The following is a 27541-nucleotide window of genomic DNA, read 5'->3' on the forward strand; positions in this document are numbered from 1 at the left end:
TTTTGGCCGGTGCGACTTATACTCCAGTGCGACTTATATATGTTTTCTTTCCTTCTTTATTATGCATTTTCGGCAGGTGCGACTTATACTCCAGTGCGATTTATATTTTTTTTTTTCCTTTTCTTCTTATGCATTTTTGGCCGGTGCGACTTATACTCCAGTGCGCCTTATATATGTTTTTTTCCTTCTTTATTATGCATTTTCGGCAGGTGCGACTTATACTCCAGTGCGACTTATATATGTTTTTTTCCTTCTTTATTATGCATTTTCGGCAGGTGCGACTTATACTCCAGTGCGACTTATATATGTTTTTTTCCTTCTTTATTGTGCATTTTCGGCAGGTGCGACTTATACTCCAGTGCGACTTATATATGTTTTTTTCCTTCTTTGTTATGCATTTTCGGCAGGTGCGACTTATACTCCAGTGCGACTTATATATATTTTTTTCCTTTTTTATAATGCTTTTTTGGCCGGTGCGACTTATACTCCGGTGCGACTTATATATATTTTTTCCCTTTTTTATTATGCATTTTCGGCCGGTGCGACTTATATATGTTTTTTTCCTTCTTTATTATGCATTTTCGGCAGGTGCGACTTATACTCCAGTGCGACTTATATATGTTTTTTTCCTTCTTTATTATGCATTTTCGGCAGGTGCGACTTATACTCCAGTGCGACTTATATATATATTTTTTTCTTTTTTATTATGCATTTTTGGCCGGTGCGACTTATACTCCAGTGCGACTTATATATATATTTTTTTCCCCTTTTTTATTATGCATTTTTGGCCGGTGCGACTTATACTCCAGTGCGACTTATATATGTTTTTTCCCTTCTTTGTTATGCATTTTCGGCCGGTGCGACTTATACTCCAGTGCGACTTATACTCCAGTGCGACTTATATATATTTTTTCCCTTTTTTATTATGCATTTTTGGCCGGTGCGACTTATACTCCAGTGCGAGTTATATATGGTTTTTTCCTTCTTTGTTATGCATTTTCGGCAGGTGCGACTTATACTCCAGTGCGACTTATATATATTTTTTTCCTTTTTTATAATGCTTTTTTGGCCGGTGCGACTTATACTCCAGTGCGACTTATATATATTTTTCCCCTTTTTTATTATGCATTTTCGGCCGGTGCGACTTATATATATGTTTTTCCTTTTTTATTATGCATTTTCGGCCGGTGCGACTTATACTCCAGTGCGACTTATATATGTTTTTTTCCTTCTTTATTATGCATTTTCGGCAGGTGCGACTTATACTCCAGTGCGACTTATATATTTTTTTTTCCTTTTTTATTGTGCATTTTCGGCACGTGCGACTTATACTCCAGTGCGACTTATATATATTTTTTTCCCTTTTTTTATTATGCATTTTCGGCAGGTGCGACTTATACTCCAGTGCGACTCATATATGTTTTTTTCCTTCTTTATTATGCATTTTCGGCAGGTGCGACTTATACTCCAGTGCGACTTATATATTTTTTTCCCCTTTTTTACTATGCATTTTCGGCAGGTGCGACTTATACTCCAGTGCGACTTATATATATATATTTTTCCTTTTTTATTATGCATTTTTGGCCGGTGCGACTTATACTCCAGTGCGACTTATATATGTTTTTTTCCTTCTTTATTATGCATTTTCGGCAGGTGCGACTTATACTCCAGTGCGACATATATATATTTTTTTCCTTTTTTATTATGCATTTTTGGCCGGTGCGACTTATACTCCAGTGCGACTTATATATGTTTTTTTTCCTTCTTTATTATGGATTTTCGGCAGGTGCGACTTATACTCAGGTGCGACTTATACTCCGAAAAATACGGTACATATAGCACAGACTGCATGTATTAAACAAATGTTGATTTTGCAGGCATCGCCACTGACATGCATGAGTTGTCACAAGGTTCCACATGTGCATGTGACACATAAATGCCCCCCTGAGGACGTACTGCTACTAATCTTTGAAAGAATGTGCCGGAAAATGGCTGTCACGCAGGATGTTGTGCGTGACTTCACTGCGTTTGTTTTGCTTTTTCGCAACACTTGAAGGAGACGTATGGGCTTTTCGGACTTATAAATATTGTTCAGAGAGGTGAGCGCCCTTTAAGGAAATAAAAGGGGAACATTTCTATCATCGCAAAGTGCTGCCACGCCAACCCCAAAAAGAACATTTCCTTCAATTGGGTACATTTCTCCACTATATTTTTCTTTTAGATTTATTCTCATCCACCAACCTCTTGTAATGGACCACAGAATGTTCAGGTTTTTTAGTAGATCATTTACTAACACTATTATCATTGAAAATGTAATGTAATATTCTATGAACTAAAAAAAACGTTTCCCATTTGGCAACAGGGGTTAACTTCATTTTAAAACAAATGTTTTATAGTTAGGAAGATCAGTTTTATGTTGGTTACAATTTGGTAAACAAATTTCAAGAAATTTGAGGTCAAACAGTGTCCCTAAAAACATATTGTTAAACCTTGCATCTTCTATGGTTTGTCTACACCAGGGGTATCCAAACGTTTTGAATTGGGGTCTGCATTAGGCCAAAAACAAAAAAACAAATTAAAAATAATAAAGAATAAAACGTTACAAATTCAATAGGTCCTTATGTCCCATTGCAAAAGGACTCCCGTTGGGATTCCTTTTACAATGGGCCATGCGGGCCCTAATAAAAAAAAAAAAAAAAAAAAATATATAAATATATACCGTATTTTTCAGACTATAAGTCGCAGTTTTTTTCATAGTTTGGCCGGGGGTGCGACTTATGTGTAAAATAGCAAATAATATTATTTATCTCATTCACGTAAGAAACTAGACGTATAAGATTTCATGGGATTTAGCGATTAGGAGTGACAGATTGTTTGGTAAACGTGTAGCATGTTCTATATGTTATAGTTATTTGAATGACTCTTACCATAATATGTTACGTTAACATACCAGTTGGTTATTTATGCCTCATATAACGTACACTTATTCAGCCTGTTGTTCACTATTCTTTATTTATTTTAAATTACCTTTCAAATGTCTATTCTTGGTGTTGGCTTTTATCAAATACATTTCCCCCAAAAATGCGACTTATACTCCAGTGCGACTTATATATGTTTTTTTTCTTCTTTATTATGCATTTTCGGCCGGTGCGACTTATACTCCGAAAAATATGGTGTATATATATGTATATATATATATATATATATATATATATATATATATATATATATATATATATATATATATATGTATATATATATATATATGTATATATATATATATATATATATATATATATATATATATATATATATATATATATATATATATATATATATATATATATATATATATATATAAAATATATGCATATGTATGTGTATTTATATATCTGTGTGTATATACAGTATATTTGTGTGTGTATATATACATATACACATATATATACATATACGCGTATATATACAGATATATATATACATATATATATATATTAGGGATATCCGATATTCCGATTATGTCCAACTCTTTAATTACCGATACCGACTTATATATGTTTTTTTTCTTCTTTATTATGCATTTTCGGCCGGTGCGACTTATACTCCGAAAAATATGGTGTATATATATGTATATATATATATATATATATATATATATATATATATATATATGTATATATATATATATATGTATATATATATATATATATATATATATATATATATATATATATATATATATATATATATATATAAAAATATATGCATATGTATGTGTATTTATATATCTGTGTGTATATACAGTATATTTGTGTGTGTATATATACATATACACATATATATACATATACGCGTATATATACAGATATATATATACATATATATATATATTAGGGATATCCGATATTCCGATTATGTCCAACTCTTTAATTACCGATACCGATATCAACCGATAATGATATATACAGTCGTGGAATTAACACATTGTTATGCCTAATTTGGACAACCAGGTATGGTGAAGATAAGGTCCCTTTTTAAAAAAAATATTAATAAAATAAAACAAGATAAATAAATTAAAAACATTTTCTTGAATAAAATAGAAAGTAAAACAATATAAAAACAGTTACATAGAAACTAGTAATGAATGAAAATGAGTAAAATTAACTGTTAAAGGTTAGTACTATTAGTGAGCTTACGGACTTTATCCTTGCAGACTGTATTGATATATATTGATATATAATGTAGGAACCAGAATATTAATAACAGAAAGAAACAACACTTTTGTGTGAATGAGTGTAAATGGGGGAGGGAGGTTTTTTGGGTTGGTGCACTAATTGTAAGTGTATCTTGTGTTTTTTATGTTGATTTAATAAAAAAATAAATAATTTTTTTTTTAAACGATACCAATAATAAAAAAAACGATACTGATAATTTCCGATATTACATTTTAAAGCATTTATCGGCATCTCTAATTTATCTATATATATATATATATACACATATACGTATACATATACATATATACACATATATAAAAATACACATATCCATATATATATATACAGATCTATATAAATATATATACTGTAAATATATAAATATATATACATATATATGGGTGTGTGTGTATATGTATATATAATTAAATTAATGTAATTGGATATTAAGAGTCCTGGTATGTGCAAGTTCGACTCCTACCTTGTTTACTTCCGTGACGACCTCCTTAAAATGTGTGTAATCAATCAGCAATATCAAGCAGCTAAAATGCACCAAACACAGACCGATAAGTGTGGAGATATTTTTTGGCATTTTTCCCATCATGCATAGTTTTAAATGGGTTTAATTTTGTAATTATGTGTTGTGTTTGGACATTTCTTATAAGCTCCGCAAGGTTCAGTGAGCAGGTTGCGTTAATGTGTGACCACGTGTGTTGACTTTTGGTGCTAATTTATCTGTGCCATGAGTGGGAAAGGTTGTATGGATTGGGTCATGTATAATAATCTTATATAAAAAGTGGAACCTGAAATACTGATGTCGTCCACAAGATTGCGATAAACTTGCAGCAATTATACTATCAGATATTTGCTGGAGCCTATCTCAGCTGCATTCGGGCGGAAGGCGGGGTGCACCCTGGACAAGTCCCCACCTCACCGAAGGGCCAACACAGATAGACAGACAACATTCTCTTATTATTATAATCAAATGACAGCAGTCATTTCCTTTTCTAATTTAAGTGTTTAGGCCCACTTACAATGACAATAACAAAAAATATTGTTTTTCATGAACTGTGTACTTGTATTGTTTGTCTAAGTGGAGGTCCTGCTTTGGAAATAATTTGTACCCCTTTCAGACATTGCATTTAGTTCCCCATTAAAACATTCACATGTTGCACAATGAGATGTAAGCAGGGGATCATGTGTACATTCCTACAACTTCCTGTTTGTAAAAAATATATTTTTATTAATATTTATTTAATATACTAACAGCATTTCATGATTAATATTTAAAATTAAGATTCCTAATAAATGACACTAGAATAAGCACACATTTGATTGGTAAATCATAGCGTAACGACCTGGAATGACACTTTATGTGTGGTGTTGGAGTTGTCCGACTTTTTGTGTGGCTGTAAACGCATCACTGGCTAAGTGCCATATGTGCATGTGTTGGCGCAAGTGGGAAAGAGCGGGCGGCTGCTGTTGATATAACAAAGTTGCTTTTGGTCTGATTTGTACTGCAGAAAATGACCACTTTTGCTAGATATCATTTTTTAGGGACCGCAATGTCCCTTTGGGACAGAGGACCCTATTGTAATTGTAAGGTTTTATTATTGTTATACCGGCCGCCTCTTTGAGCTGTAATTTGACCCCCTTAACATGCTTAAAAACTCACCAAATTTGACACACACATCAGGACTGGCGAAAATTGCAATCTAATGAAAAAACAACCCAAAACTCAAAATTGCGCTCTAGCGCCTCCTAGGAAAAAACACAGACAAAACTGCCTGTAACTTCCCGTAGGAATGTCGTAGAGACATGAAACAAAAACCTCTATGTAGGTCTCACAATGACATCTTTCAGCAAAAATCAACAGGAAGTTTGCTATTCCCCCTTCAAAACAAAATTTTTAGTAAAAACAGTCTTTTTTGCCTCTTTGAGCTGTAATTTGACCCCCTTAAAATGCTTCAAAACTCACCAAACTGGACACACATCAGGACTGGCGAAAATTGCGATCTAATAAAAAACCTAACCTCGAAACTCTAAATTGCGCTCTAGCGCCCCCTAGGAAGAAAACACAGACAAAACTGCTACTAGGAAGAAAACAGACAAAACTGCCTGTAACTTCCAGTAGGAATGTCGAAGAGACATGAAACAAAAACCCCTATGTAGGTCTCACTTAGACCTAGATTTCATACACTGACATCTTTCAGCAAAAATCAACAGGAAGTTTGCTATTCCCCCTTCAAAACAAAATTTTAGTAAAAACAGTCTTTTTTGCCTCTTTGAGCTGTAATTTGACCCCCTTAAAATGCTTCAAAACTCACCAAACTGGACACACACATCAGGACTGGCGAAAATTGCGATCTAATAAAACAACCTAACCCCGAAACTCTAAATTGCGCTCTAGCACCCTCTAGGAAGAAAACACAGACAAAACTGCTCCTCGGAAGAAAACAAACAAAACTGTCTGTAACTTCCAGTAGGAATGTCGAAGAGACATGAAACAAAAACCCCTATGTAGGTCTCACTTAGACCTAGATTTCATACACTGGCATCTTTCAGCAAAAATCAACAGGAAGTTTGCTATTCCCCCTTCAAAACAAAATTTTAGTAAAAACAGTCTTTTTTGCCTCTTTGAGCTGTAATTTGACCCCCTTAACATGCTTCAAAACTCACCAAACTGGACACACACATCAGGACTGGCAAAAATTGCAATCTAATAAAAAACAAAAAACAAAACTCAAACTTGCGCTCTAGCGCCTCCTAGGAAAAACACAGACAAAACTGCCTGTAACTTCCAGTATGAATGTCGTAGAGACATGAAACAAAAACCTCTATGTAAGTCTCACTTAGACCTAGATTTCATACACTGACATCTTTCAGCAAAAATCAACAGGAAGTTTGCTATTCCCCCTTCAAAACAAAATTTGAGTAAAATCAGTCTTTTTTGCCTGTTTGAGCTGTAATTTGACCCCCTTAAAATGCTTCAAAACTCACCAAACTGGACACACACATCAGGACTGGCGAAAATTGCGATCTAATAAAAAAACCTAACCCCAAAACTCTAAATTGCGCTCTAGCGCCCCCTAGGAAGAAAACACAGACAAAACTGCTCCTAGGAAGAAAACTGCCTGTAACTTCCAGTAGGAATGTCGAAGAGACATGAAACAAAAACCTCTATGTAGGTCCTACATTTCATTCATTGACAACCCCCAGCAAAAATCAACAGGAAGTTTGCTATTCCCCCTTCAAAACAAAAGTTTTGTAAAAACCGGTCACCTTTTTAAAAAAATTATCTCCTCTGAGCGGGTTTGTCGTGTCGGCTTCAAACTAGCACAGGAGAGAGATTGAACCCTTCTGATTAAAAGTTGACGAAACAGTTTTAATTACTGCTCCGGTTTGGATTTTATGTGCCGTCAAAGTCGGTCCCGTCCATCGCTTTAATTTTACTAATGTTTTGGTGATGTGTTTATATGGCCGACAATAAAGAGTTTTGCCCAGTAAAGTGATGGATGGAATTCATGTCCTCAAAGCGTCTCGACAGACGTTACAATATTTGAACAATGATGACGAAAACTGTTTTCTCTGTCGTGTCCGTGAGTCGACACACACACACACACACACACACACACACACACACACACACACACACACACACACACAGTGTACTTACCAGTGAGCTCGTGTAAGTAGGATCGGCAGAAGTGTCATCCAGGAAGCGTGACAGGCCGAAGTCTGAGACCTTGCACACCAAGTTACTGTTGACCAGGATATTGCGAGCCGCGAGGTCTCTGTGGACGTAGTTCATGTCCGACAGGTACTTCATTCCTGCTGCGATGCCGCGCAGCATCCCGACCAGTTGTGTCATCGTGAATCGGCCGTCGTTCAGCTGAGGGATGAAGAAGAGGTTCATTAATTGGAGAGGGAGGCAAAAAGAAAAAATTGGGAACTAATGATTCTTTGAAGGCCGATCTGTCACTGAGGCCACTTTATTATGATGCTGAACGGTGACTGTTGATACTTGCACTTGACCTTTTAAAGCATTTTATGCATGGGTAAATAATTCAACTCTTTACTGTCATACTAAATATAGTGAACCCTACAATAACCGATAAATACACAGGCTTTGTGTGGCCCATTTTGGTATTTAATATCACTTATGTATTTTTATTATTATTATTATTAGACACCTGAACCCCACCCTGAACCAAATCACAATTTTGCATGTCTTCTATCAGCTTATTGTCATGTTCTCCCGGGATGCAATCTAACTTTTTCGGACAAGGCTTGAAGGTAGGAACATTTTTAATTGTTCGCTATCAATAGGTACAAAACAAAAGGGCGCACAAGGCGAAGCCACGACTTAGCGTATGATACAAAAACTAACACATAGGCAGAAACTATGGACATGAAACAAAACTTACTTGGCAGAGCATTAATCTGTGGCATGAACATAGCAAATACAGAGTACCGTATTTTTCGGACTATAAGTCGCAGTTTTTTTCATAGTTTGGCCAGGCTCCAGTGCGCATACTTGCCAACCTTGAGACTTCCGATTTCGGGAGGTGGGGGTGTGTGGTTGGGGGCGTGGCTAAGAGGGAAGGAGTATATTTACAGCTAGAATTCACCAAGTCAAGTATTTCATACATATATATATATATATATATATATATATATATATATATATATATATATATATATATATACAGGATATATATATACATATATATAAGAAATACTTGACTTTCAGTGAATTCTAGCTATAAATATATATTTATTTTATTGTATATATATATATATATATATATATATATATATATATATTTATATATATATATATATATCCATCCATCCATCCATTTTCTACCGCTTATTCCCTTTTGGGGTTGCGGGGGGCGCTGGAGCCTATCTCAGCTACAATCGGGCGGAAGGCGGGGTACACCCTGGACAAGTCGCCACCTCATCGCAGGGCCAACACAGATAGACAGACAACATTCACACTCACATCCACACACTAGGGCCAATTTAGTGTTTCCAATCAACCTATCCCCAGGTGCATGTCTTTGGAGGTGGAAGGAAGCCGGAGTACCCGGAGGAAACCCACGCAGTCACGGGGAGAACATGTATAAATACTTGAATTTCAGTGTTCATTTATTTACACATATACACACACATAACACTCATCTACTCATTGTTGAGTTAAGGGTTGAATTGTCCATCCTTGTTCTATTCTCTGTCACTATTTTTCGAACCATGCTGAACACCCTCTCTGATGATGCATTGCTGTGTGGCACGCACAAAAGTGCTTTCATCAAATGCACTAGATGGCAGTATTGTCCTGTTTAAGAGTGTCACAACATTGCTGCTTACGGCAGACGAACTGCTTTACGGTAGACAAAAACGTGACTGCTGTTGTTGTGTGTTGTTGCCGCGCTGGGAGGACGTTAATGAAACTGCCTAACAATAAACCCACATAAGAAACCAAGAACTCGCCCTCCATCATTCTACAGATATAACGTCATTGGGAAGGCACACCGTTTATATTGTGGGAAAGTCCGCATGGACCTGAGTCCGCCTGAATTTCGGGAGATAATTTGTCCCGGGAGGTTTTCGGGAGAGGCGCTGAATTTTGGGAGTCTCCCGTAAAATCCGGGAGGGTTGGCAAGTATGCCAGTGCGACTTATATATGTTTTTTTTCCTTCTTTATTATGCATTTTCGGCCGGTGCGACTTATATTCCGGTGCGACTTATACTCCGAAAAATGCGGTATATACAGTCCTAATTTGATTCAAACCACCTTATTCTTGAACTTTTTCAGCAAAAAATGCATTTTCTTTTATGATGGTGTCTTTTATAACTGACAAATTTAAATAAAAGAACAACAAAATCTTGATTGTAAAAAAAAAAAAAAATCCTAATTTAATTGAGTCCATCAATGACCAGACAGTTTGTGGGGTTTGGATACAAACACAAATACCGTATTTTTCCGACTATAAGTCGCAGTTTTTTTCATAGTTTGGCCGGGGCTGCGACTTATACTCAGGAGCAACTTATGTGTGGAATTATTAACAAATTACTGTAAAAAATCTAATAATATAATTTAGCTCACTTATTCAGCCTGTTGTTCACTATTCTTTATTTATTTTAAATTGCCTTTCAAATGTCTATTCTTGGTGTTGGCTTTTATCAAATACATTTCCCCAAAAAATGCGACTTATATATGTTTTTTTTCCTTCTTTAGTATGTATTTTCAGCCGGTGCGACTTATACTCCAGAGCGACTTATACTCCGAAAAATGCAGTATATACAGTCCTAATTTGATTCAAACCACCTTATTCTTGAACTTTTTCAGCAAAAAATGCATTTTCTTTTATGATGGTGTCTTTTATAACTGACAAATTTAAATAAAAGAACCAAAAAATCTTGATTGTAAGAAAAAAAAAAATCCTAATTTAATTGAGTCCATCAATGAGCAAACAGTTTGTGTGGTTTGGATACAAACACAAATACCGTATTTTTCCGACTATAAGTCACAGTTTTTTTCATGGTAGGGGTGCGACTTATACTCAGGAGCGACTTATGTGTGAAATTATTAACACATTACCTTGAAATATCAAATAATATTATGTATCTCACTTATTCAGCCTGTTGTTCACTATTCTTTATTTATTTTAAATTGCCTTTCAAATGTCTATTCTTGGTGTTGGCTTTTATCAAATAAATTTCCCCCAAAAATGCGACTTATATATGTTTTTTTTCCTTCTTTATTATGCATTTTCGGCCGGTGCGACTTATACTCCGGTGCGACTTATACTCCGAAAAATGCGGTATATACAGTCCTAATTTGATTCAAAACACCTTATTCTTGAACTTTTTCAGCAAAAAATGCATTTTCTTTTATGATGATGTCTTTTATAACTGACAAATTAAAAAAATTTACCAAAAAATCTTGATTGTAAAAAAAAAAAAATCCTAATTTAATTGAGTCCATCAATGACCAAACAGTTTGTGTGGTTTGGATGCAAACACAAATACCGTATTTTTCCGACTATAAGTCGCAGTCCTTATACTCAGGAGCGACTTATGTGTGAAATGATTAACACATTACCGTAAAATATCAAATAATATTATTCAGCTCACTTATTCAGCCTGTTGTTCACTATTCTTTATTTATTTTGAATTGCCTTTCAAATGTCTATTCTTGGTGTTGGCTTTTATCAAATAAATTTCCCCCAAAAATGCGACTTATATATATATTTTTCCTTCTTTATTATGCATTTTCGGCCGGTGCGCCTTATACTCCGGTGCGACTTATACTCCGAAAAATGCGGTATATACAGTCCTAATTTGATTCAAACCACTTTATTTTTTGAACTTTTTCAGCAAAATGCTTTTATAACTGACAAATTAAAAAAAAAGAACCAAAAAATCTTGATTGTAAAAAAAAAAAAATCCTAATTTAATTGAGTCCATCAATAAGCAAACAGTTTGTGTGGTTTGGATACTAACACAAATATAACACCTCTGGTTTGAATGTGGATCTTGAGGTAGACCTATTAGCACTTCTGTTCAAAACGAGACTCCAGAACTCAGAGTCCTTTTGAGGACACGCACACCATTTTTTTCATCTGACTCAGCACACTGGCCGCAGGAAGGAGCATGCATTTTACATCATTTGCCGTGTATATGAAACCCCCTTTTTCTATCTCCATAAAACTAGGGCACGTTTTAACAATCGCATTAATGTCTATTTTTTATGACTGTTGATGCATTAAGGAATATAGAAACATGCGGCATTTTGTGCCGACCCTAATACAAATTTATCGAGCTTTTTTTTTTTTTACCAGTCATTTTTAATGAGTAATGACCACACACGCATTTAAAGGTGAATTTGATGCTGTGTTTACACGCCGTTTAATGCGCCGCGGGTGATTAATTATACAGCCTTGCAATTGATGGCGGTGCATTTCCGTAATAAATGTTTGCTGGCCCCCTCAGCGAGCGCAAAGCAGGGGCCAGATCTACTAAAGGTTTATGTGTATTAAAACACGTGCAAAGCTGAAACTACTATACTTGTGCTGCAGAGGATTGTGTCTTTTAAATGAGCAATACAGCGTGTCTGTCTTCATGAATATGCATAATATAAACTGATCATCAGAACACTCACGATAATTAGAGGAGAACATGCAAATGCACTATTTACAGAAGTGGGTAGAGTAGCCAGAAATTGTACTCAAGTAAGAGTACTGTTGCTTTAGAGGTTTATTACTCAAGTAAAAGTAAGGAGTAGTCGCCCAAATATTTACTTGAGTAAAAGTAACAAGTATGTTGTGAAAAAACTACTCAAGTACCATACTTGCCAACCCTCCCGAATTTTCCGGGAGACTCCCGAAATTCAGCGCCTCTCCCGAAAACCTCCCAGGACAAATATTCTCCCGAAAATCTCCCGATTTTTCCATGCGGACCTGAGTGAGGACAGCCTTTTTTCACAACGGGAGGACAACAGGGTGACAAGAACTAAATCATCCATACTAGAGACAAATTGTATTATTATGTTTATCTTACCTAAAAATAAATATATTTATTAATTAAAAATTTTTTTTTTTAAATAAATAAATTTTTACTATATTTTACTAAAAACATCAAAATTAATTGTATTTTTATTTGTATTTTTTCTGACTCCTTATTACATCTAGCCATAGAATTAAAATAAACATATTTGAAATAATTAATTTTAAATTATAATAATTCATTTAAAATGACCATATTTAATTATTAAAATAATTGCTTGTTCATCAACAACTTTAGCATTTTATTCATTACATTTTGAAGCTCTCAGAAGCCAAGTTATGTTATATTCCTTAATATTTATTTATGCAAGTTTGAAGTATAAATTATCCTAAACACAGTTTTGTTTGCATATTTTCAGGATATATATATATATATATATATATATATATATATATATATATATATATATATGTATGTGTGGGAAAAAAATCACAAGACTACTTCATCTCTACAGGCCTGTTTCATGAGGGGTTCCCTCAATCATCAATCTCCTGATGATTGAGGGAACCCCTCATGAAACAGGCCTGTAGAGATGAAGTAGTCTTGTGATTTTTTTCCCACACATACATATATTGCGCTCTACTACGGTATCGAGCACTATTTTTTGGATAACCTTATTAAGACATATATATATATATATATATATATATATATATATATATATGTATATATATATATATATATATATATATATATATATATATGTATATTTATGTATATATATGTATATATATATATATATATATATTTATATATATATATATATGTATATATATATATATATATATATATATATATATATATATATATATATATATATATATATATTTATATATATATATATATATATATATATATGTATATATTTATATATATGTATATATATATATATATATATTTATATATATATATATATATGTATATATATATATATATATATATATATATATATGTCTTAATAAGGTTATCCAAAAAATAGTGCTCGATACCGTAGTAGAGCGCAATATATGTATGTGTGGGAAAAAAATCACAAGACTACTTCATCTCTACAGGCCTGTTTCATGAGGGGTTCCCTCAATCATCAGGAGATTGATGATTGATGTATATATATATATACATATATATATATATATATATATAAATGTGTATATATATATATATATATATATACATATATATACATAAATATATATATATATATATATATATATATATAAAAGTATATATATATATATATATATATATATATATATATATATGTATATTTATGTATATATATGTATATATATATATATATATATATATATTTATATATATATATATATATATGTATATATATATATATATATATATATATATATATATATATATTTATGTATATATATGTATATATATATATATATATATTTATATATATATATATATATGTATATATATATATATATATATATATATATATATATATATATATATATATATATATATATATATATGTCTTAATAAGGTTATCCAAAAAATAGTGCTCGATACCGTAGTAGAGCGCAATATATGTATGTGTGGGAAAAAAATCACAAGACTACTTCATCTCTACAGGCCTGTTTCATGAGGGGTTCCCTCAATCATCAGGAGATTGATGATTGAGGGAATATATATATATATATATATATATATATATATATATATATGTGTATGAAATACTTGACTTGGTGAATTCTAGCTGTCAATATACTCCTCCCCTCTTAACCACGCCCCCAACCACGCCCCCCCCGACCACACCCCCCACCTCCCGAAATCGGAGGTCTCAAGGTTGGCAAGTATGCAAGTACTGAGTAACTGATGAGTAACCTGTTCGTTTAATGACGACGGCAACAAATAATGCACAAAAACATTAAAATAGCAATGAGCAAATTCAGAGCCAGGAATATCTCTTAAGCAACTCAAAACGATAATATATATTAAATAATAATACATTAACATAAAAAAAAAAAATGAAGGCAAATTGAGCCACTATAACTTAACAGCACCATAGGCTCAGTGGGCAAAGATTACAAAGGAAAATAACAAGTTAGCCTTTACGCAAACCATAAACTGATAGGTGTGGGCTGCACCTGGGAACACACTGTGCACTTCTGATTGGTGTGTGTGTGTGTCTCTGTCTGTCTATGAGGCTGCAGTGCATTAAAAAATGTCCCCACACGAAGCTAACATCAGCCTACGGTGACAGCCAAAATATCTACTAACGTTAACTACAGTTGGTCGCTACATCTGCAAGTGCAAGTTAAAACTCTCTTATGCAAGGCGAAAACCGTTTATCAACAACACCCAGAAACGCCGTCGTCTTCGCTGGGCCTGAGCTCATCTAAGATGGACTGATACAAAGTGGAAAAGTGTTCTGTGGTCTGACGAGTCCACGTTTCAAATTGTTTTTGGAAACTGTGGACGTCGTGTCCTCCGGACCAAAGAGGAAAAGAACCATCCGGATTGTTATAGGCGCAAAGTTGAAAAGCCAGCATCTGTGATGGTATGGGGGTGTATTAGTGCCCAAGACATGGGTAACTTACACATCTGTGAAGGCGCCATTAATGCGTAAAGGTACTGGAGCAACATATGTTGCCATCTAAGCAACGTTACCATGGACGCCCCTGCTTATTTCAGCAAGACAATGCCAAGCCACGTGTTACATCAACGTGGCTTCATAGTAAAAGAGTGCGGGTACTAGACTGGCCTGCCTGTCTCCCATTGAAAATGTGTGGCGCATTATGAAGCCTAAAATAGCACAACGGAGACCCCCGGACTGTTGAACAACTTAAGCTGTACATCAAGCAAGAATGGGAAAGAATTCCACCTGAGAAGCTTAAAAAATGTGTCTCCTCAGTTCCTAAACGTTTACTGAGTGTTGTTAAAAGGAAAGGCCATGTAACACAGTGGTGAACATGCCCTATCCCAACTACTTTGGCTAAGTTAATTATTATTTGCAAAAAAAATAAATAAAGTTTATCAGTTTGAACTGAATATGGGTTGAAAAGGATTTGCAAATCATTGTATTTCCGTTTATATTTACATCTAACACAATTTCCCAACTCATATGGAAACAACACACCCACTAACTAGTTTGCACGTGTTCTTTAGCACGTGGTATTTGGATATTAGTAGATAAGGCCCTTGAATTATTCCAACAAAAAGGTTCAACTTACAAATAGAAGTGCTGACATGAAGCTAAAGAATCTCAAATGCACCCCACATGCAAGTGGAGGTATGTAAATGTGGGGAAAAAATGGTAATTTCATGTGAGAAGGGCTGCGGTGACTCGCTAAAAGCATCAAGTAGCCTCGTTGAGCCTGACCGTCTCGTTCCTGGCGCAACCGCGCAAAGAAAAAAGCCGTTGTGCTCCATGTAAATGACGCCTCATATCTCATCCTGTCTTTGTTCAGCACTTGTGTGGGCGGGGGTGGGATGAAGAGAAACCTCTGATCACTAATGTGTGCTGTAGTCGCACAAAAGGCTCCGTCCAAACAAACGCGGCGGTTTTCCACCTGGAGTCTGTGCAAAGCATCCAAATGTAATACTGCACATTTCATCCCCGTCACTCGGCAAGTGAACGCCTCGGGGTGTTTTACGGAGCGTCAAATATTCCGATAAAAACCCAGGGGTGTCACGGGTGTGCGTCAGTGTGTGTTTTTCTCTTAGCTTTGATACAAAGTGGAGGTAATCTTTCGAGTCGTAAGGGGATTCGGCGAGCACCCTTACCCTGAGGAAGGAATCGAGCGCGCCGTTCTCCATGAATTCTGTGATGATAAGGACGGGGCAGCTGCGTGTGAGCACACCCTCCAGCCGGATGACGTTGGGGTGGTCGAACTGGCCCATGATGGACGCCTCGGCAAGGAAGTCCCGCCTCTGGCGCTCCGTGTAGCCGGCTTTCAGGGTCTTGATGGCCACGACCATCTCCCGGCGGCTGGCCTGCTTCAGCCGCCCGCGACACACCTCGCCAAACTCACCTGGGGGTACGACAAGGGGGGGCGTGGGCGGGGAGGGAGGGGGTGAGGGTGACGAGGGAGAAGGCTTGAGTGAGCGGAGGGGAGAAAAGGAGGGGAAGTGCGTGGAGAGACTTTGGATGTGCTGGTGTCAGGCGTGTCTGCTCGTGGTGCCCAACACCAGACTTAAATCCAATCTCTGTGGTCAGCCCTAAGCTCTGGAACACTCTGCCCCTCCATGTTTTAAGTCTCGTCTTAAGACCCACTTTTATTCTTTGGCTTTTAACACTACTAGGTTGTGTGTGTCCTCTGTGTTTTTTTTATTTTTATTTTTAAATACATTTTGATTTCTATTTACTGTTTTAATTGTTTTTTCCCTTTAAAATCGTTTTTTAATCATATTTATTTTGATATTGGTTCTATATTTATTTATTTTTTGTTTTTATTCAGTCATTGGTTAATATTATTATTAATATTATTTTTAATATTGTTGTGCAGCACTTTGGAAACATTTTTGTTGTTCAAATGTGCTATATAAATAAAGTATATTTTGATTTCTATTTACTGTTTTTTCCCTTTAAAATCGTTTTTTAATGATATTTATTTTTATATTGGTTCTATATTTATTTATTTTTTGTTTTTATTCGGTCATTGGTTAATATTATTATTAATATTATTTTTAATATTGTTGTGCAGCACTTTGGAAACATTTTTGTTGTTCAAATGTGCTATATAAATAAAGTAAATTTTGATTTCTATTTACTGTTTTAATTGTTTTTTCCCTTTAAAATCGTTTTTAATCATATTTATTTTGATATTGGTTCTATATTTATTTATTTTTTGTTTTTATTCAGTCATTGGTTAATATTATTATTAATATTATTTTTAATATTGTTGTGCAGCACTTTGGAAACATTTTTGTTGTTCAAATGTGCTATATAAATAAAGTACATTTTGTTTTCTATTTACTGTTTTAATTGTTTTTTAAATGGGTGTAATTTTCAATTACCGTATTTTTCGGACTATAAGTCGCAGTTTTTTTCATAGTTTGGCCGGGCTCCAGTGCGACTTATATATGTTTTTTTCCTTCTTTATTATGCATTTTCGGCAGGTGCGACTTATACTCCGAAAAATACGGTATGTGTTGTAATTGGACATTTTTTATAACATTCGCTAAGTTCAATGAGCAGGTCGTGTTATGCGTGACCATGTGCGTTGACTTTTTGGGTATATATATATATATATATATATATATATATATATATATATATATATATATATATATATATATATATATATATATACATACATATTAGGGCTGCAACTAGCAACTATTTTGATAATCGATTAATCTGTCGATTATTACTTCGATTAATCGATTAATAATCGGATAAAAGAGACAAACTACATTGCTATCCTTTCCAGTATTTTATTGGGGAAAAAACCAGCATACTGGCACCATACTTATTTTGATTATTGTTTCTCAGCTGTTTGTAAATGTTGCAGTTTATAAATAAAGCTTTATTAAAAAATAAATAAAGGAGCCTCTGCGCATGCGCATAGCATAGATCCAACGAATCGACGACTAAATTAATCGCCAACTATTTTTATAATCGATTTTAATCGATTTAATCGATTAGTTGTTGCAGCCCTAGTACACTTATTCAGCCTGTTGTTCACTATTCTTTATTTATATTAAATTGCCTTTCAAATGTCTATTCTTGATGTTGGCTTTTATCAAATAAATTTCCCCCAAAAATGCGACTTATATGTGTTTTTTTCCTTCTTTATTATGCATTTTCGGCCGGTGCGACTTATACTCCGGAGCGACTTATACTCCGAAAAATACGGTACGTGAAAGTTCGACTCCTACCGTGTTTACGTCCGTGACGACCACCTTAAAGTTTTGTAATCAATCAGAAATATCAAGCAGCTAAAATGCGCCAAACAATGTTTAGTGTGGAGAGAGTGTTTTGCATTTTCCCCATCATGCATTGCAGAGAATTTAAATGGGTGTAATTTTCAATTACCGTATTTTTCGGACTATAAGTCGCAGTTTTTTTCATAGTTTGGCCGGGCTCCAGTGCGACTTATATATGTTTTTTTCCTTCTTTATTATGCATTTTCGGCAGGTGCGACTTATACTCCGGTGCGACTTATACTCCGAAAAATACGGTATGTGTTGTAATTGGACATTTTTTATAACATTCGCTAAGTTCAATGAGCAGGTCGTGTTATGCGTGACCATGTGCGTTGACTTTTTGGGTATATATATATATATATATATATATATATATATATATATATATATATATATATATATATATATATATACACATACATATTAGGGCTGCAACTAACAACTAATTTCATAATCGATTAATCTGTTGATTATTACTTCGATTAATCGATTAATAATCAGGTAAAAGAGACAAACTACATTTCTATCCTTTCCAGTATTTTATTGGGGGAAAAAACAGCATACTGGCACCATACTTATTTTGATTATTGTTTCTCAGCTGTTTGTAAATGTTGCAGTTTATAAATAAAAGTTTATAAAAAAAATAAATAAAGGAGCCTCTGCGCATGCGCATAGCATAGATCCAACGAATCGATGACTAAATTAATCGCCAACTATTTTTATAATCGATTTAATCGATTAGTTGTTGCAGCCCTAGTACACTTATTCAGCCTGTTGTTCACTATTCTTTATTTATATTAAATTGCCTTTCAAATGTCTATTCTTGGTGTTGGCTTTTATCAAATAAATGTCCCCCAAAAATGTGACTTATACTCCAGTGCGACTTATGTGTTTTTTTCCCTTCTTTATTATGCATTTTCGGCCGGTGCGACTTATACTCCGAAAAATACGGTACGTGAAAGTTCGACTCCTACCGTGTTTACATCCGTGACGACCTCCTTAAAGTTTTGTAATCAATCAGAAATATTAAGCAGCTAAACTGCGCTAAACAATGTTTAGTGTGGAGAGAGTGTTTTGCATTTTTCCCATCATGCATTGCAGAGAATTTAAATGGGTGTAATTTTCAATTACCGTATATTTCGGACTATAAGTCGCAGTGTGACTTATATATGTTTTTTTCCTTCTTTATTATGCATTTTTGGCAGGTGCGACTTATACTCCGGTGCGACTTATACTCCGAAAAATACGGTATGTGTTGTAATTGGACATTTTTTATAATATTTGCTAAGTTCAATGAGCAGGTCGTGTTATGCGTGACCATATGCGTTGACTTTTTGGGTATATATATATATGTATATATATATATATATATATATATATGTATATATATATATATATATATATATATATATATATATATATATATATATATATATATATATATATATGTATGTGTGGGAAAAAAATCACAAGACTATTTCATCTCTACAGGCCTGTTTCATGAGGGGGTTCCCTCAATCATCAGGAGATTTTAATGGGAGCATTCACATACCATGGTTTATATAGGGCACAGAGTGGGTGGGTACAGGCTGGTGTAGGGGCGTGGTGATTGGCTCATGTGTTACCTAGGAGGTGTTTCCGTCTGTGGCGGCATGCTGATACAATTTCGCTGCGCTTGTTGAGGGATGACAGGTCTGGACGGTATATGATAAACAGTTACATCCAACATCCAAGACAAACAACAGCACAACTTTATCTCCTTCGATATCGAAGAATTTTACCCTTCCATCACGCAAGACCTACTGACTCAAGCACTAGACTTCGCCTCAGACTACGACTCAATCACAGGCAACGAAAGAAACATCATCATCCACGCAAAAAACTCCATTCTCATCCACAACAGTACACCATGGCAAAAAAAGAACAATGCAACATTTGACGTCACTATGGGAAGTTTTGACGGAGCAGAAATGTGTGAACTCGTTGGGAGTTTCCTCCTCTCCCAGCTCGCTAGCCTCAACCTGAACCTTGGTATTTACCGTGATGACGGACTGGCAGTGTGTCGCGCCTCGCCAAGGAGCAGCGAGAATACCAAGAAGCGCATATGCCAAATTTTCAAAGAGAACGGCCTACGGATCACGATTGAAGCCAACAAGCAAACCGTCAACTTCCTCGACGTCACTTTCAACCTGAGAAATAACAGCTACCAACCATTCACGAAACCCAACACAACACTCCAATACGTGCACCATGACAGCAACCACCCACCCACCACCACGAAAAGAATACCTACCGGAATTAATAAAAGGCTATCGATGCTGTCATCTAGCAAAGCTGAATTTGACCAAGCAACCCCCCCGTACCAAAAAGCCCTTGATGAAAGCGGATACAATTTCACCCTCACCTATGAACCCACGCCAGGAAACCAACCAAAAAAGAACAGAAAACGAAACAACATCATCTGGTACAACCCCCCATACAGCAAAAATGTCTCAACTAACATTGGCCACAAATTCCTCACTCTGATTGACAAACACTTTCCCAAAGACAACAGCCTAAGAAAAGTATTCAACAAGAACAACATTAAATTGAGCTACAGCTGTATGAACAATATACGACAAATTATCTCAAACCACAACAAAACAATTGCAAATGAGCCGTCGGCCCCCAGACAGAGCGACCCCAAAACCAACAAAGGCTGCAACTGTCGCAAGAAACCTGATTGCCCTCTCAACGGGGGGTGCTTACAAACATCAGTTGTCTACCAATCTAAGGTAACACGCAAGGACATTAACACATCCGACACATATGTAGGATTAACCGAGGGAGAGTTTAAAACCAGATGGAACAATCACAAGGCTTCTTTCAGGAACCAAAACCTGCGGAATACCACAGAACTCAGCAAACACATTTGGGACCTCAAAGACAATAATGTTGAATATTCAATAACATGGCAAATTCTTGCATCCAGCACACCTTACAATAGTGGTAATAAAAGATGCAACCTATGCTTGAAAGAGAAACTGTTTATCATATACCGTCCAGACCTGTCATCCCTCAACAAGCTCGGGGAAATTGTATCAACATGCCGCCACAGACGGAAACACCTCCTAGGTAACACATGAGCCAATCACCACGCCCCTAGGCCAGCCTGTACCCACCCACTCTGTGCCCTATATAAACCATGGTATGTGAATGCTCCCATTAAAATCTCCTGATGATTGAGGGAACCCCCTCATGAAACAGGCCTGTAGAGATGAAATAGTCTTGTGATTTTTTTCCCACACATACATATATTGCGCTCTACTACGGTATCGAGCACTATTTTTTGGATAACCTTATTAAGACATATATATATATATATATATATATATATATATACATACATATTAGGGCTGCAACTAACAACTAATTTGATAATCGATTAATCTGTCGATTATTACTTCGATTAATCGATTAATAATCGGATAAAAGAGACAAACTACATTTCTATCCTTTCCAGTATTTTATTGGGGGGAAAAAACAGCATACTGGCACCATACTTATTTGGATTATTGTTTCTCAGCTGTTTGTAAAGGTTCCAGTTTATAAATAAAGGTTTATAAAAAAAATAAAAAAATGAATAAATAAATAAATAATAAATACAAATATGCGCATAGCATAGATCCAACGAATTGATGACTAAATTAATTGCCAACTATTTTTATAATCAATTTTAATTGATTTTAATCGATTAGTTGTTGCAGCCCTAATATATATATACATATACAGTTAGGTCCATAAATATTTGGACATTGACACAATTTTGAGTATTCCAACTCTGTACAACACCGCAATGGATTTGAAATGAAACAATCAAGATGTGCTTTAAGTGCAGACTTTGAGCTTTAATTTGAGGGTATTTACATCCAAATCAGGTGAACGGTGTAGGAATTACAACACAATTTATATGTGCCTTCCACTTTTTAAGGGACCAAAAGTAATTGGACAAACTAACATAATCATAAATCAAATTGTCACTTTTTAATACTTTGTTGCAAATCCTTTGCAGTCAATGACAGCCTGAAGTGTGGAAGCCATAGACATCACCAGACGCTGGGTTTGGTCCCTGGTGATGCTCTGCCGGGCCTCTGTTGCAGCTGTCTTCACTTCCTGCTTGTTCTTTGGGCATTTTCCCTTCAGTTTTGTCTTCAGCAAGTGAAATTCATGCTCAATCGGAGTCAGGTCAGGTGATTGACTTGGCCATTGCACAACATTCCACTTCTTTGCCTTAAAAAACTATTTGGTTGCTTTCGCAGTATGCTTCGGGTCAGTGTCCATCTGCACTGTGAAGCACCGTCCAAAGACTTTTGAAGCATTTGGCTGAATATGAGCAGATAATATTGCCCCAAACACTTCACAATTCATTCTGCTGCTTTTGTCAGCTGTCTTATCATCAATAAATATAAGAGATCCAGTTCTACTGGCAGCCATGCATGCCACTACCACCACCATGCTTCACTGATGAGGTGGTATGCTTTGGATCTTGAGCAGTTCCTTCCCTTCTCCATACTCTTCTCTTTCCATCATTCTGCTACAAGTTGATCTTTGTCTCATCTGTCCATAAGATGTTGTTCAGAACTGCACAGGCTCTTTTACATGTTTCTTGGCAAACTCTAATCTGGCCTTCCTGTTTTTGAGGCTCACCCATGGTTTACACCTTGTGATGAAACCTCTGTATTTCCTCTGGAAAAGTCTTCTCTTAATTGTTGACTTGGATACAGATGCACCTACCTCCTGGAGACTTTTCTTCATCTGGCCAACTGTAGTGAAGGGTTTTTTCTTGACAAGGGAAATGATTTGCCTGTTATCCACCACACTTGTTTTCCAGGGTCTTCCAGGTCTTTTGGTGTTGCTGAGCTCAGCAGTGCGTTCTCTCTTTTTAGGAATGTACCAAACAGTTGATTTGGCCACACCTCATGTTTTTGCTATCTCTCTGATGGCTTTGATTTGATTTTTCAGCCTAATGATGGCTTGCTTCACTGATAGTGACAGCTCTTTGGACTTCATATTGAGAGATGACTTCCCCAGATTCAAAATGAATATACCACACTTGAAATTACATCTAGGCCTTTTATCTGCTTTTTGTAAATGGAATAAATGAAAAAAAACAAGGGAATAACACACACCTGGCCATGTAACAGCTGAGTAGCTAATTGTCCAATTACTTTTGGTCCCTTAAAAAGTGGAAGGTACATATAAAATGTGTTGTAGTTCCTACACCGTTCACCTGATCTGGATGTAAATACCCTCAAATTAAAGCTCAAAGTCTGCACTTAAAGCACGTCTGGATTGTTTAATTTCAAATCCATTGTGGTGTTGTACAGAGCTGGAATACTGAAAATTGTGTCAATGTCCAAATATTTATGGACCTAACTGTATATATATATACCGTATTTTTCGGAGTATAAGTCGCACCGGAGTATAAGTCGCACCTGCCGAAAATGCATAATAAAGAAGGAAAAAAACATATATAAGTCGAACTGGAGCCCGACCAAACTATGAAAAAAACTGCGACTTATAGTCCGAAAAATACGGTATATATTTACGCCATGAGTGGGAACGGTTGTGTGGATTGGATCATATATATGAGTACAATTTATCGTCATTAACATGAATTACTGACGTAATACAAGCTCACATAAGTTGGAATCAACCCATTTGCCAGATTTGCCATTTTCGTGACGTCTCGCTGGGCAAAACTGAACACACTGGCGGGCCGCAGTTTGGACATCCCTGAGTGTCTTACTGAGAGCTGAGGGGGGAGTCAAGGAGAGGAAAGTGTGAGACGGGAGGTCAAAGGGCGAAGATGTCTGGGAGCGAGGGGGTGGCTGGCTGTGATCGAGTGTGCAATCGAGGAGTCGTGTAGGGACAAAGTGGACGGGCGAGGAAGCCGGGTGTTGCACGTGTGGCGCCTGGGTGGTGCAAACGTTTACAACAGGAGAGAAGAGAAGACAGAAAGTAAAGACAGAGGAACGTCGATGCAGCACGTTGTCATTTGGAGGTGAAATCAGGACATGCTGCTGGAAACAAAAACAGATTGAAAGGAGGGAAAGATTTTCACCTCCACCCGCCCACCCCGCACCTTGCTGCTCGCACGCTCTGAATCTAAAGCCCATTTTGTGCCTTAAAGCTCTTCTCGCAGAGCAAACCCGAGGCCTTGATGGCACCACTCCTGTTCAAATCGATTATTAATGAACGTGGCGTATTCCGGGTCCCCTCGGACGGAAAGCGGCCGGGCTCTTCACCTGCGCCGATGACTTCCTCGATCTTGATGCAGGAGATGTCTATCTCTTTGGCGAACTCGTGGATGGCGTCATTGGGGTCCTCGTAGGTGAAAGGGTCGATGTACACTTTTACCCCTGGAGAAACTGAAACGAAGATGAAGAAAAGAAAAATGGATATCGGAATATGTACACTGCAAAAAGTCAGTGTTCAAAAACAAGGGGAAAAAAATACTAAAATGAGGGGTATTTTATTTGAACTAAGCAAAATTATCTGCCAATAGAACAAGAAGACTTTCCAAAACAAGTAAAATTAAAGCTGCAAGCAGCGATGGACAGGACCGACTTTGAGGGCTCATAAAATCCAAACCGGAGCAGTAATTAAAACTCTTTCTTTTAGTTTTTTTGATTAAATGTCAATTTTCGCCAGTCCTGATGTGTGTGTCAAATATGGTGAGTTTTGAAGTATGTTAAGGGGGTCAAATTACAGCTCTAAGAGGTGGCGGTATAATAATAAAACGCTAGAAATTCAATAGGGTCCTCTGTCCCAAAGGGACTCGGTCCCTAATTAAAGCTGCAAGCAGAGATGGCCGGGACCGACTTTGAGGGCTCATAAAATCCAAACCGGAGCAGTAATTAAAACTCTTTCATCAACTTTTAATCGGAGGGGTTCAATCTCTCTCCTGTGCTAATTTGAAGCTGACTCGATAAACGCGCTCAGAGGAGATAATGTTTGGGAAAAAAAAGTGACTGTTTTTACTCAACTTTTGTTTTGAAGAGGGAATTGCAAACTTCCTGTTGATTTTTGCTGGGGGTTGTCAGTGTATGAAATCTAGGTCTAAGTGAGACCTACATAGAGGTTTTTGTTTCATGTCTCTGCGACATTCCTACTGGGAGTTAGAGGCAGTTTTGTAAATGTTTTCTTCCTAGGGGGCGCTAGAGTGCAATTTTGAGTTTTGGGGTTTGGTTTTTTGATTAGATCGCAATTTTCGCTAGTCCTGATGTGTGTGTCCAATGTGGTGAGTTTTGAAGCATGTTAAGGGGGTCAAATTACAGCTCAAAGAGGCGGCGGTATAATAATAAAACGCTAGAAATTCAATAGGGTCCTCTGTCCCAAAGGGACTCGGTCCCTAATTAAAGCTGCAAGCAGAGATGGCCGGGACCGACTTTGAGGGCTCATAAAATCCAAACCGGAGCAGTAATTAAAACTCTTTCTTCAACTTTTAATCAGAAGGGTTCAATCTCTCTCCTGTGCTAGTTTGAAGCCGACACGATAAACGCGCTCAGAGGAGATAATGTTTGAAAAAAGGTGACTGTTTGTACACAAATTTTGTTTTGAAGGGGGAATTGCAAACTTCCTGTTGATTTTTGCCGGGGGTTGTATATAGTATATGAAATGTAGGTCTAAGTGAGACCTACATAGAGGTTTTTGTTTCATGTTTCTACGACATTCCTACTGGGAATTAGAGGCAGTTTTGTAGGTGTTTTCTTCCTAGGGGGCGCTAGAGCGCAATTTTGAGTTTTGGGGTTTGGTTTTTTGATTAGATCGCAATTTTTGCCAGTCCTGATGTGTGTGTCCAATGTGGTGAGTTTTGAAGCATGTTAAAGGGGTCAAATTACAGCTCAAAGAGGCGGCGGTATAATAATAAAACGCTAGAAATTCAATAGGGTCCTCTGTCCCAAAGGGACTCGGTCCCTAATTAAAGCTGCAAGCAGAGATCCGCCGGGACCGACTTTGAGGGATCATAAAATCCAAACCGGAGCAGTAATTAAAACTCTTTCTTCAACTTTTAATCAGAAGGGTTCAATCTCTCTCCTGTGTTAATTTGAAGCCGACACGATAAACGCGCTCAGAGGAGATAATGTTTGAAAAAAGGTGACTGTTTTTACACAAATTTTGTTTTGAAGGGGGAATTGCAAACTTCCTGTTGATTTTTGCTGGGGGTTGTCAGTGTATGAAATCTAGGTCTAAGTGAGACCTACATAGAGGTTTTTGTTTCATGTCTCTACGACATTCCTACTGGGAGTTACAGGCAGTTTTGTAGGTGTTTTCTTCCTAGGGGGCGCTAGAGCGCAATTTTGAGTTTTGGGGTTTGGTTTTTTGATTAGATCGCAATTTTCACCAGTCCTGATGTGTGTGTCCAATTTGGTGAGTTTTGAAGCATGTTAAGGGGGTCAAATTACAGCTCAAAGAGGCGGCGGTATAATAATAAAACGCTAGAAATTCAATAGGGTCCTCTGTCCCAAAGGGACTCGGTCCCTAATTAAAGCTGCAAGCAGCGATGGCCGGGACCGACTTTGAGGGATCATAAAATCCAAACCGGAGCAGTAATTAAAACTCTTTCATCAACTTTTAATCAGAAGGGTTAAATCTCTCTCCTGTGCTAATTTGAAGCTGACTCGATAAACGCGCTCAGAGGAGATAATGTTTGAAAAAAGTTGACTGTTTTTACACAAATTTTGTTTTGAAGGGGGAATTGCAAACTTCCTGTTGATTTTTGCCGGGGGTTGTAAATAGTATATGAAATGTAGGTCTAAGTGAGACCTACATAGAGGTTTTGGTTTCATGTCTCTAAGACATTCCTACTTGACGTT

General features: G+C 36.3%; 1 protein-coding gene across 2 annotated transcripts in view; it reads right to left on the bottom strand.

Annotated features, from left to right (window-relative positions):
- ephb3a (eph receptor B3a) overlaps window positions 1-27541 on the bottom strand; it is a 253578-nt gene that overhangs the window by 43464 nt on the left and 182573 nt on the right. Inside the window, exons 10-12 of one of the 2 annotated variants that reach the window (XM_061928803.2) lie at window positions 24971-25093; window positions 16539-16786; window positions 7894-8109 (exon numbers count right to left, since the gene is read on the bottom strand). In XM_061928803.2, coding sequence (XP_061784787.1) covers window positions 7894-8109; window positions 16539-16786; window positions 24971-25093 — 587 coding nt within the window. Of the gene's footprint in view, window positions 1-7893; window positions 8110-16538; window positions 16787-24208; window positions 24638-24970; window positions 25094-27541 lie in introns of those variants that run through there. The other variant, XM_061928804.1, reaches the window with a different exon arrangement.

Source organism: Nerophis lumbriciformis, linkage group LG33 (assembly GCF_033978685.3).
Source record: "Nerophis lumbriciformis linkage group LG33, RoL_Nlum_v2.1, whole genome shotgun sequence".
NCBI lineage: Eukaryota > Metazoa > Chordata > Actinopteri > Syngnathiformes > Syngnathidae > Nerophis > Nerophis lumbriciformis.